Raw genomic sequence first — 13,848 nt, 5'->3', positions numbered from 1 at the left:
GATGTGCCAGGATCCGCTGGTCGTGAGTTTGGATTTTATATTCGCCCCGATTATGATCGTCAACCCATCGACTCCTTGTATGTATGATCTCCGAGGCTGTAGATCATACATACTGTGTGAGAGGTGTCTGTCTCCCACATCAAGCTGACACACCGTTTATATTTCAAACTCAGACGACGTTCGAGCCCAATTTACATACAGTGTGTTATTGTGAATTATATTGTGTCAAACTGAAATAAGCCTTTTTTAGATGTTTTAATATCTGAATATTAAACTGCCGGGCAAAAGAAAAGTAAAGACAATGTTTGATGCTGGCTAATATGAAGCAAACAAGAAATTGTTATATTATGCGATGGTGTTTATTTGATACGAGTATCTTTGTTGGATTTTGACCTTAAGTTTGCAGTGTTTGGCGACTGTTTTCAGCCTAGTTACGTTTTAATAACATTTGTAATGTTTTGGTCAAATCTAATTTTAAGTGTATACTTTCTTTTGCCCCGCAGTTAACATGTAATATTCACTGAATCTACAACCAAATTGACTGTGTTTAACGGTGACTCTTACATAACTTGGATCAATTGTCCCACCAAAATTGACACAATTGCAACACATAATTCGATCTTCTGTGTATTGATGGAGTTGTGGAGACGGCAATCAGTGAAACTCATCTCTTGGTTCCAGGGAAGTTGCTACACAACTTATACGTGGCAGGTCTGTCGCGGCTGAGAACTTCGAATCTGTCACGATCTACTTTTCCGACATATGCGGCTTCACTGCACTGTCTGCAGACAGCACTCCCATGCAGGTCAGTGCTCGACGAGACAATGAAACATCGGGGGCAGAAACTGTTCGTTTGGCTCGAGAGGCTCTAAATGCCCTTCTTGTTGAATTCGTTGAATGGGACTGACTACCAGTCATTGCAAATGGATGTCTTTGCACTTAGGGTTGTGTTGTTTCGTTTATCAGGTTGTGAGACAGGACACTAAGATAACTGGTATTATTTTCACTTTATTTTGTTTTGGGGTTTCGGCATGTTTCATCTTTGGGTATTGCCACATGTCAATGAGACATTTTGATGACAGTTTAGTTACGTTACGTACGTCATGTTACGGTTCTTGTTTTAAGGTTATAAGGGAAGGATAACTCTCATTAATTTTACTTGTTTCTCATATGCTGTTGGAATGAAATGAGGGAACGACTTAGTTTAGCAAATCATTGTGTTTCTCGGAAATAGATATTTACTTCCATCGGTATTTTGTTTACGGTTGAACATAAAGACTTTATTTGACCATAGCATTCACATTGTTTAGTCTATTATCTATGCTAATGCGTCTTCGTTTTGTCACCACCATTAAGAACCATGTATCTGAGCTGTCTGGGTGTATCATTTTCATTCACAGTATAGTTTCATATGAAACTGACACTGTATGATTGATCTCTGCAGGTGATCGATCTGTTGAATGATCTCTACACGACCTTCGATTCCATCATTGAGAACTTTGATGTCTACAAGGTATGATTGAAGTGACATAATGTTATGTAATTCATGATGTATTTAATGGACGTCATGCATATCAGACTTCGGTTTGCTTTAAACAGCATCTGTTTATGTAATAACGAAATCTCATTTTTCCAATCATTAATAAACATTGTGACAATGAATTATTACATTTTTCCCCACCCCTGAACATCCGGGGTAGGATAGGTCTTCAGCAACCCATGCTTGCCGTAACAGGCAACTTTGCTTGTTGTAAGAGGCGACTAACGGGATCGGATTGTCATGTTGATGCATGTCACTGTATCCCAATTTCGTAGATCGATGATGATGATGATGTCAATCACTGGATTGTCTGGTCCAGATTCGATTATTTACAGGCCACATACATATAGCTGGAATATTGCTGAGTGCGGCGTTAAACATTAAACAAAAACCATACACAACATTTTTCCTCCAAAACGGGAGATACGAGGCATTTTGTATATTACTCATATTTTTATCCAAACAGAATGTTCACGATATATAACATGTACATCAAATGTTGACGAATTCGCGTACAGCATGAATGTTTGGCTGGACCACGTAAATGATGTATTTCATCAAGTAACGTTTGCCAGTGAGGAGGAGTGACAATCTGATTTTATTTCTTTATGACCATAAGTTTTTCAATGAATCATGAAGATGGAGTTGTCTCCCTTTGTAAATATACCAGAAAGTACTGGCCCTCCGAAAAGAAACTGTCCTGGAGAGGGGTTGCTAGACAAACTTAAGGAGTGACGAGGTATCCTTGAATCAGTATGTATGCGAACATTTGTCCACATACAGCCAACACCGGATATCAGTAACCCTAAGAAACATGTCTCATAGGGTTGTTGTCTTTTCATTTGAACAATAACGTTTGTAACCACTGTTACGGAAATAAAATTAGGTTTGTCACAGCCGACATAAACTTCGTGATACCCGAAGCCGCCTGTGCAGTATTCATGCACAGAGTGATTAATTTGACAATCACCACATCCCTCTCACAACCCACGTCATGCCATCAGGTGGAGACAATCGGAGATGCGTACATGGTGGTGTCTGGACTTCCGGTTCGGAACGGAAACTTCCACGCTAGAGAGATTGCCCGGATGTCGCTGGCTCTCCTCAACGCTGTGATGTGCTTCAAGATCCGCCACAGACCGAATGACCAGCTGAAACTCAGGATTGGAATACATTCAGGTACCTGAAGAATTATCGAGGTTTCTTTGTATCAGTATTTTATCATTAGAAGCAGCTAGTGTTACACTTATTGGGACATTTCCCACATACAGTCAACTCCAATACCCGTATTATATTGCCATTCACGTAACACGCCACCGGAACATTTGATGCTACTTGGGTTGAAATACATGTAGTACGTGGTTTACGATAAATATTGACAGCCATATCGGATACTTTAACTATATATCAAATTTCTCACAAACCTTGTCATACATTTATGCATCCATTTATGTTATGATATGAAATGAAACTACATCAGACTTGTCAGTGTGCTGTTTCTGTGGTGGGTATCCTTGTTATACAGCGGCATGGTATTACAGTGAGCTAGCACTATAAAGACGGCATTAGTCCTGGCTAGTACCAGCAGACACACACGTGCTTGCACATAGATGTGAAATAATCTTGACGCGACGTTAAAACCCATTTCACCTAACCCCGCCTCTTTGTGAGGACTCCGGTCCCCAACACGCCAGGGTAGCCGTAAAACAACACTCGCTCCCTTTGGAAAAACAAGTGGCCCAGTATCTAAACTGGTTCACGGTCTACTGTATAACTACTCTCTCTATGTTCTAGGCCAATAGTCTAAGCCCTAGCTATGCTGGGATCCGCAGGTCCTGGGTTCGGAGCCCGTTTCGAGCACATCATGATCAAATTGTACAAGTATCATCCCGTACTGTTTTCCCTCATAAAGCTGACACGCCGTGTTATAAACTATTCAAATCGGCTAAAACCAAACTCACTCACTCACTCACTCTTCACTTATCCAGGTTCCGTGTGTGCGGGTGTGGTCGGTCTGAAGATGCCCCGGTACTGTCTATTCGGGGATACTGTCAACACCTCTTCTAGGATGGAGTCGAATGGACTTCGTAAGTAATACAAAATATCAATAATAACAGTAATATAATACTGCGAATAATGTATATAACTGACTGTGAAAGCCTCAGGCACTGAACATAAACAAACACATTTTCTTACACGTTGAATATGATTAGGAGGTTACTCTTTGAAAACGAAATACGAACATGTTTTTGTTTATCTTTTGAAAAAAAAATGTGATCATTGTTCTGATATATTAACATGTATGGTTTTGTATTTATAACAAAAGCCCTCTTCCCTGTTGTTTTCAGCTCTGAGAATACACGTTAGTGATTACACAAAACAAGTGCTTGATGAGTTCAAGACCTTTGAATTAGAATGTCGAGGTGCAGTCGAGATGAAGGTAATACATGTATAAAATAGTATATATAGTTTCAATTTAGTCTTCCTTAGTATGTTCCCATGAAAACAGCGTGTTGAATATTGTAAATACCTTTGACCGGGACTAACCACAGCATGGAGAGATTCTGAACAAATGGATTTCAAGAATTAAAATGGGACGTGTTAGTTGTAGAATGTCAGAAGCTGATCTGCTTGAACAAACAAGTGTTTAAGGTTTAAAGTCACAGGATGTGTTGATTCCCATGCTTGGTGTTAGCGCTGACTGAAATGGGGTTCGTGTGGTCATGCCATCATGCGGCTAAGCCATGGAACCTTGCTCCTGCTATCAGTCACTGGTTTGCGTGTTCTGGACTCGATGTCGTGTGACAAAGCTTACTTATTCACTGACTCATTCGAAGATTCACTTTCACACTCATTTATTTACGTAAGCATGGAGTGCTGCTCCATAATCTGAAAATCATCTTCAAGGCGAAGAATTTCAAAGGTTTGCATACGCAAAATACTTTCTACGAAGGAACCTTGTCACTCAAGATTACCATACCTTGTGAAATGGTCCCTATTAACACATTGATATTTTACGTTTTTTGTTTGTTATGTAACGCCCACTCGGCAATATTCAAGCTATGTGACGGCGGCCTCTAAAAACATCCGACTCTGGGCCAGACAATCCCGTGATTGATATCAGGAGCATCGATCTTCGATACGATGACATGCATCAACCAAGTCAGCAAGCCAATCACCCGATCCCTTAAGTCGCCTCTTACGAGAAATCTGGGTTGCCGAAGACCAATTCTAACTCGGATTTTCAGTGGGTTCTGTATTAACGCATCATGGGTATTGTAACGTTGCTCTTCCGCTTCTCATTTCACTTTTGGGGGCCGCAATTCGCTGTGCACAGTTACGCCAGAAACCTATGATGTTGGGTTCGAATCCCGGTTCGCCCCGATTATGTTTCTAGGTTCGTCAGCACCATACCCATGCTTGTTGGTTTCACCAAAGTGGTAAACGTCTGAGACCTGCATCATTTCGGGCTTTCCTCCAACATTAAGCTGACACGCCGTGGTATAACTGGAATACTGTTAAAAGCGTCGTTAAAACCCAACTCACTCACTCAATCTTTTAACTTTTCTTTGTTTACAGGGCAAAGGTAAAATGACGACATATTGGCTACAAGGAGAACGTGAGTCGGCTGACAACACCAGTCCTCTGAGAGCCATTGCATCATGACGTCATTCGTGACATCATCAATACGTCATATCAGCTGACAAGCAATCTACGAGTGTTCGTGCTGCAAGTTGTGCATATGTATATCTGTAATAGATAAATGTAAATTGAAATGAAATGGTTCAGTGCCGTAGTGCTGATTGTGGACACAAATTTGCCACAGTGTGTTTGGTGGAGTTTGTACTGTGAGAGTTACATCCTACTGCGAAACTTTCACATATTTCAACTTTGATGATTGTATTTCATGTTCGCAAGAGAAGATAATTTTTTAAGTAGTTGGCGCTCTGTCTCTGAAGTGTGACTGGTTTCATCGAAGTGCTGCGACGACGTTTCACCATTCCATTACTTCTCCTGTTCACCGAATGATTGACAGTGTGTGCCTAGTGAAAGAGACCGAAGGAAGAACTGTATCCATGTTGACTATTTTGGTGGTGCCTACACGCTTTGAAATAGACGTTTAAATTGTGGATCCAATCAGGTGTAACCATTTGATGGTAAGTACTGCCAGCTGTTTACATTTATCTTGTGCTTAGGAGGAACGCTGGAGCAATGACCTGGGGCTCACAGTTGAAAATGGCGTTTAGCGCTCCTGCTTTCAACAAGCTTCAGATATTATCTTTCATACGATTGTAGACCTGTGAAGATTCCGGGGTAGAATAGGTCTTCAGCAACCCATGCTTGCCGTTAAAGGCGACTATGCTTGTCGTAAAAGGCGACTAACGGGATCGGGTGGTCAGGCTCGCTGACTTGGTTGATGCATGTCATCGATCCCAATTGCGTGGATCGATGCTCATGATGTCAATCACTGGATTGTCTGGTCCAGACCCGATTATTTACAGACCGCCGTCATATAGCTGGAACAAATCATGCGGTTATATATGGTAGACACGTGGGAGACATTTCCGAATGTGATGCATCAGTGACAAAATTATGTCTGTTGCAAAGCAGCAATTTCTTATTTTATCCTGTACCATATGTTTCCGCGTTGTTGTCAGGTGAACACTTGACTTGTCGTTGCATGTGTTTGTGACGGGTACCACCGGTTGGGCAGGAAAGGCTCATGATTTCCCGGACACCTGGTATTACCACTACCTGATAGTGATTCATAAACTCATGCTTGTGATACAGTCGGAATTATACAGTGGACTCTTATACAGATGCCTTTTGGAAAGGGTTTTTCGCATTTTATTTAGCAGACAGGATCCGCTGATCTAAGTTTCGTTGCTTTTATGATCCCTGGTATGCCATATCGCGGCCATGATCAAAGCGGTCAGCGTCTACAACGTGGTTCTCGTTGACCTTTATTCAACATTAAGCCGACATGATATTACCGAAACACTTCAAGCTGGCGGTCAACTCAACTAAACAAAAACAAAAATGCTACATGTACATCACAGATGTCGTCCCTCAACACGTCTTTATCAACAACGCAGAAATATTGCTGATGCTATGTTAAATGTAAACTCAATGTACAAAGATTATTTCCTTAACTGTGACTTATTTGTAAATTTTGTATTGAGAACATATGGTATAAAACATTGACACTGAAAAAAATCGTTTTTAGATCAGAGTTCAATGCGTGTTAGCTGAAACGTTATCGCGTACGTATAAATTAAACGAGAAGCAGTTACCTCCCTTTTGCTATTTCGCATCCAAGCTCTTTCACAGTGAATGACACTTTGGTGGCGTAACCAACTCGTGTCATTCCGGTACAAGCCTTCTCGTAGGTTACGGAAAGATACGAGCGGTGACGGTTCACTTTGACCCCGTGTATCACATTGAAAGATTATCAGTTGACCTAGTTAACGTTGCCGTATATAAGAGTGAGTGTGAGTTTAACGGCATGTTTTAATAGTATACACCAAACCAGTTATATCACGGTGTGTGGCAAAAGTGATGCAGGTCTCAGACGTTTACCACTTTGGTGAAACCCACGAGCACGAATATGGTACTGACAGACCTAGAAACGTAATTAGGGCGAACCTCAATTAAACAAGACAGTCATTACTTCAGCATAAATTCAAACAAGTATTTTAATTATATTTCCTTTTTTCCAGATATGATGCTTCCACAGATCTTTGCCATATCAGCGATGACGTCATTTGCTCCAATCCACACAGTCTGTCAAGTGTCTTTCAGCTTCATGTGCATATATTAGTGCATAGACCACGTGTACATTTCAGAATAGCGTCACTCCTGTCTCAGACAACCGAGACATGAACATGTATGTACATAGATATTTTCATGTTTATTTCAAATCTGGATCTATTACTGCTATTTATTGTTAATAACACCACACACGTCTCATATCTAAACATATCATTTTACAAAGATGGTATTTAAAATCCATGCTTTGACGTCTCCCTTAGTGATTGATATTTACAACTGTTCGTGTCTATTTCACTATCACTATGTTATGTACAACTGACTAACGGGTCATTTACCATGTAGATTTCACGGTACTTATACGCGTGCCTATAACGTTTGCTTGAAATCGCTGTGATCGATATTATATACAAATCGATGTCTTGCCGTTGTGTTAGTTAAAATGTATATATATCAATGTATATTGATCCCATTTCGAACAAATTTCTTTCAAAACCACATTTTGAATTATTATTTTATAATAATTAAACCACATGGCGAGTATTTTTTTCCAATCAGGGAGTATTAGTTCATACTCCCGTGTTAAATGATGAGGAATATCAACTCGAACCGATGTTTTGGTTGACGGCTCAAATGCATATGTGATAGCCTAAATGCTACTGCTTATTATGATGTGTCATGACGTCTCAAAGTCTTGTTTAATTATATGATAGTTCATGTTTAATTCTTGAATGTACTCGTATATATTTAGCGTGCATATTCCAATAAAATGTTTCGTCATATTCTTTTGTTTATGAATCTTCTTCACATGTATACTTTAGAAAATGACAATAAATATGTACACGTATATTTCACAAAACATCACGATTGATATGTGTTATATGTTTAAATGATATTTGGAAAATATTGAATATTGAAGCTGTACATAATTATGCAACCGTATTTATTTTGCTTCATGCACAATGATTATTTATTTTTAAAAACATTGTATATAACTTGATGTGATTTCCTATCAGGTAGATAATGCTTTATAATGAAACTGCTTGCTCTAACAGTAAAATCCATTTCTAGGTTGTCGCTTATGTCCTCTGTGTGTCACTTGTCAATCAAGCATAAGAACGGTGTGGATTTCATGTAGATATCGCTCGTGCTGTATTGAGGCCCCCGAAGCAGCTAAAATCACTGTTTGCCATCGTGTTTTAATTATATCTACAAAGTAGGTATGCTTGCTCCTCCAATGTATTATATTTCAATTCAGTTAGTATTCATACCTTGGACTCATTCGCAACCATAGCTCCGTTTCAAGCCCGGTTCAAATGACATTATGCCAAAATAGCCGCTTTGAGTTCGAATGGGTCTATGGTATATAATATTTAAGAATGGGAATATAATACCCTGGAAGATCGAGGATGCAAAGTAGGCGCAACCGTGGGGATTTCATTCTGTTAAAATGACAGGGTTATCAAATTCTGAACCAGATGCCGTATTGCCCCAATTAAACTCGGACATTGCGAACTTACGTGATGTTAAAGTTCGGTAGCCATATCCAAACTTCATTATGTACATGATTAAAATATTAAAACCTACTATGAGGGGAGTAAAATTGAGTTTAGTTCATTAAAAATATTTTTAATCATTTTACACCGCGTTTTATCATTTAACCTAATTCCTTTTTTTCTCATTTTTAACTTCACCTAAAAATCGCGACATAATCATTATAAGAATAGATTTTTTACTTTCACAGTTTTTGGAAAGACTTGATCTGTTTGAGAGTATAAATGTTAAATGCTGCATTAAGCAAAGTATAGATATATGGATAATGTACTCTAAGTCTAATTACACAATAACAGTACACATGAAAGGCTACCATTTATAGGAATTGCTTGCTGTCACAATATTATCAAAATTTAGTCCATGTGTCGTTAAGCTTACGGGTGTCCATATTTTAACTGCTGGACAAACGAGAAAAAAAACACAAATCGCACAAATCTGTATTTGTTAGGCTGTTTCGAACTTTATCAAGCATAAATTGTGAGTTGTGGTGATATCAAAACTTTTACAATGTTATCCACGTGCCATCGGCTTCAAACCAGCGTTTTAGTCAGGTAGATAGTTTGTGTTTGATATTCTTTCTAGAATTTCGTTTGCCCGAAAAAGACGATTGGCATAAACATCAAGACAAATATTGTCCCACAGAAGTGTCCAAACGATATCGTGAATACTTGTTTTACTCTATCTCTGCAGAACTTTCTTATAAATTTTAAAATACAATTACAAATTATTATCGCAATATGTCAAAAATTATATCAAGATACCACGGCCTCCGACGATATTTAATAAAAATAAGAATGACCAAATGAATAGTATGGAATCCACACGGTGATGCGGCTGCAGTTCTTTAGTGTCTGTACCCTGTATATAATAGTATTTGTAAGTATAATGATCTAATTCCGGTTAGTTATACCACGAGTGTTGGTTAAGGCACCTACCTGCACAATCGCATGCAGTCACCCCATAGGTGACGCTCGTTAGATCTGTCCTAGTACTGCGACTCGCCACAGTGAGTGTTGGAGCCCCGTTCCACAAAGCGGTCGTAGCGCAACGACAGTCGTAAGTCTATGTTAAAGTATAGATGTTATGATAACCTTAGCGCTGCGATGGCTTTGAGGAACGGACCCCAGGGTGGGCATTGGAAGCGCTGAGGCCGTCCTGCTAATTGCCTAGTGCAGGCGTACTTATGTGTCTTTTCCACAAGATTTTACAGTTGCCATTATTTCTGTTTGTAACCAAGACCCGGGCCCTAGCCCCACATACAGATCTCAGTTCTATAACTGCGACTGTTTATGTTCTTTAAGAAGGTTCACGGCATGCGTTCCACAAGAGGATCTTAGTTTAAGAGCTGTCATTATCCTTGTCGTTAAAGCACATTTCCAAATTTGACGCATCAGTGACCAAAATGATGTCCGATACATCCCTATGTTGACCATATGTTTCCGTGGTTTCTTTAGATGAACACTTGACTTGCCCTTGCATGCATTTGTGACAGGTGTCACTGGTGTGGCAGGATATGTTCACCTTTTTGCGAACACCTGGTCCCATTACTATTTCATAGTGATTCATAAACACATGCTTATGCTAAAGTCGGAATCTACAATGGACTGCAGGAATTTCTTGTGAATATGGAAATGCACTTGGTCTTATGTCTGCGATTTGTTATGTCTTTAACAATGTTCTTACAATCGTCAGAAGATATTCATTTATTGCTATTGCTGCTTGAACTAGTTATTTTAATGTAGGGTCATAAACACTGAGATTATTTTGTGGAGTAGAGACAAGAAGCCGATATTCAGGGCTTACATACTCTCCTCACGCGCTTAACAGTGTGAACCTATTTGAAGACATCTTCCCGAGGCAAGAGAGTTAACTGACTATAAAAGTCCAGTTTCCACCCTTGCCGAACTAAACTGGTATTATGGAGTTACATTTTGGCTGTACTAACAGGTATGTGCGTAGTCCAATCAAAATCGCGCAACAAAATCGAAATCCGGTTTGTAAACTGTCGTGCAGATGTCGATCGATTGTAGGATTTGCAAAACATGTGCACCGCCAACTCGTAGTCAGCAGTTCCAAATCTTTTCATGTTTTTAAATCAAGGTGTTCACGTATTTTGATGCATTTCGCGATGTAAGATCCGTTTTATTTTGATCTTGATTATCGATCAGATCGTCCTGACCGGGCGCCACCATTTTGTGTGAAGCAAACCCAAGTAATACGAGAGGTGGAATCTGATTGGTCCATAGAAGAGACTTAGAAGGGACATAACTGGTAATATCCACTGGTGGCGCTACGATCGAGCCCAGTAATTCCAGCCTAGTTCGGCAAGGGTGGAAACTGGACTTTTAGTTAACTCTCTTGACTCGGGAAGATGATTTGAAGAGGACATGAACATAATACCGAATGAAAATGTAAAAAAGTGTTTTTTAATCTGTTTTTGTTGCCGTGTGTAGATATACCACACTAACGTATATGTGTTTGTTGATTCAAGTGTTATTATTCCCCTGTTATATGTGTGTCCTAAAGTTTATTAACAAATGTTACACATGTTAATTAATTGAAAGTAGCATTTTAGTGCTAAATTATGTATAATACCTTCTGACGACATCATAGATATGGAACGGACAAGAACCGCTGATATACATACTCAATTCGGGCTGATGATAGAGACAGCACAGCCCTAATTGAGTGTTTAACTCTTGATGTAATCGGATGAAATACTCTGAGCTACAGTGCAAGCGACGGTTAAGGAATTGTCAACGGATCCGTATTGCATTCCGAGCCGACCGGTCTTTGTTTTAGCCCCTTAATGCCCAGCACTAGGACGAGTAACAACAAGAACAATCTTTTACCGTCTTTTGGTGTGACGTGGCCGGGGATCGAAACACCGACCACTCTCTCGGACAGAAGCTCTGTACACTGCACCACGGAGGCGGTCAGTGTGATTGTGATGGCATCAATCGCTCCTGTATCTTTCTACCATGCCAGGGCGGTGAATTAATATCGCTGTACATATAGCTGTGATGTTTCATTCACGATGTCATCAGGAGTTGAATGATTCAGTTGGTTCTTAAACTTCAATGTTAAGATATATGTCCCAATCATTTTTGTTGAATGAAGTGAAAGCTTCAGTTCATATGTTGAAAATATGAAACATGATTGAAATGAACAAAGTTTTATGTGAAATCCAAACATCCAAATGATGCCAATTTGTTTATCGTTATGTGATGGCAAAACATAAATTTATCGATATTCGTAACGATATGTGCATTGTGATTTTTCATGTCACAATTTCTGGTTTTAGGCCTGGCGTGTTAAGTTTCATTGTTTAATTATGAAAATGACATGCATAATTATTATTTATTTGGATGACTATTTCCTTTCCCTTGTCTCGCTGTGACATCCTACTTTCATTGTTTTAGACATTGTGTCTGTGATAGTTTTATTGACAAAGAAATCAACTTATGAAGAATAAAGTATTGATGTTTTTCATAATCGGTGTTCTGTTTTCCCTAATCATCCGCGGGAGGGGGGCATGGGTGGCCAAGTCATCTGAGGCGCCTCCAGAAACCTATGGCCGTGGGTTCCAATCCGATTCGCCCAAATTGTCTTTATAGGTTTGATTGCACCATGTCCCGTCTTCCCGAGGCAAGGGTATCCATTAGCCGATATCAAAGCCTAGTTTCTACCCTTGCCATTACGAGCCTACTTTTCTTGGCTCGATCGTGGCACCACCCAGAGTTGTGTCCCTTGTGATGAAAACGCGATTTCTAGCCATATCGCTGTTCTGATTTTGAATGGCTTTACAGAGATGATAACCATAGCAGACGACCTGATCGATCTGATAATGAATAAATTTGAAATTACATCCCTGACTGACAAAAACATGACAGATTACCACTGTAAAGATACGTTGTTTGTTTTGTTTGTTTGTTGATTAACGCCGCGCTCAGCAATATCACAGCTCTATGACGGTGGTCTGTAAATCCTTTGCTTGATATCATGAGCATCGATCCATGCAATGATGGCATGCATCAACCAAGGCTGCGAGCCTGACCACCCCATCCCGTTAGTCGCCACTTACGACAAGCATAGTCGCCTTTTGCGGCAAGCATGGGTTGCTGAAGACGTATTCTAACCCGGATCTTCACGGGTCAGTGATGATCCGTATTTCTGACGCTTGTCGCTGTTACAATAATACAGACATACACCGTATGTTACTACACAATATCAAGTAACACTGCACATCACGGCCACCTGAAACGTTTAGCAGGGGTCGTCTAAAAATAGCACTCAATCTTTGTCACTGCAAAAGGCGTTCAGTAGTTCGAGTTAAAGAACAATGAAGTTGTCACTCAAATATACTAGAAAAATTTATTTAAGGAAAAACACAAAAGTATTGAGAAATGATGTGTAAAGAAATGACTTTGTGGGATTCAATCTTCATTGTAAAGTCAATATCTGGTCCATGACCCGTGAGCATTGATGCAGGCAAGAGTTCTTTTGGGAATATTGGATATAAAGCGCGGTATCCTTGGCCATTCTTCTTGTAAGGTGTGCCCTTTCTGTTGCAAATTCTGGGAAGTCTGAAGTCGTTTGCGAACCCTTCGTCCCAGAACATCCCAAAGGTGTTTAATCAGTGACACATCTGGAGATTTGGCTGCCCAGCCTTGCTTTTTCAGACAGTCGTCAGGGAACACAATCGCTGGACGTGCGTTGTCATCCTTGAATTCAAAGTTCTGACCTTCGCGCAGCACAAATGTGATGGTCACATGACGTAACATCTGGTCCATAAAACGTTGACTGGTCATGTTCCCTTGCATGACCATCCGACCCGTACTGCTGTCATATTGGATGGCAGTCCAGACCATGATGCTGCCGCCACCGTACATATCGCGCTCTTGGATTGCTTCCGGATAGCACCATCTGCAAGCCGTCTCGAAACAATTTGACTACCATCTGATAACCGTAAGCAGAACTTTGAT

At 40.0% G+C, this 13,848-nt stretch overlaps 1 protein-coding gene across 6 annotated transcripts in view; it reads left to right on the top strand.

Moving 5' to 3' along the window:
- Positions 1–9,518, top strand: part of LOC124135588 (atrial natriuretic peptide receptor 1-like) — a 654,598-nt gene extending 645,080 nt beyond the window's left edge. For all 6 annotated transcript variants that reach the window (XM_046500976.2, XM_046500985.2, XM_046500994.2 and 3 more), the window contains 7 exons: positions 682–805; positions 1,445–1,513; positions 2,545–2,719; positions 3,529–3,627; positions 3,889–3,980; positions 5,120–5,697; positions 7,261–9,518. In XM_046500976.2, coding sequence (XP_046356932.1) covers positions 682–805; positions 1,445–1,513; positions 2,545–2,719; positions 3,529–3,627; positions 3,889–3,980; positions 5,120–5,206 — 646 coding nt within the window. In that variant the 3' untranslated portion in view covers positions 5,207–5,697; positions 7,261–9,518. The remainder of the gene's footprint in view (positions 1–681; positions 806–1,444; positions 1,514–2,544; positions 2,720–3,528; positions 3,628–3,888; positions 3,981–5,119; positions 5,698–7,260) is intronic.
- The last annotated feature ends 4,330 nt before the right edge of the window (positions 9,519–13,848 follow it).

The sequence above is a fragment of the Haliotis rufescens genome, unplaced genomic scaffold (assembly GCF_023055435.1).
Source record: "Haliotis rufescens isolate VD_foot unplaced genomic scaffold, xgHalRufe1.0.p SCAF_70, whole genome shotgun sequence".
Classification (NCBI taxonomy): Eukaryota; Metazoa; Mollusca; class Gastropoda; order Lepetellida; family Haliotidae; genus Haliotis; species Haliotis rufescens.
The sequence above is the reverse complement of the archived record's forward strand: the minus strand, read 5'-3'. Positions and strand labels throughout refer to the sequence as shown.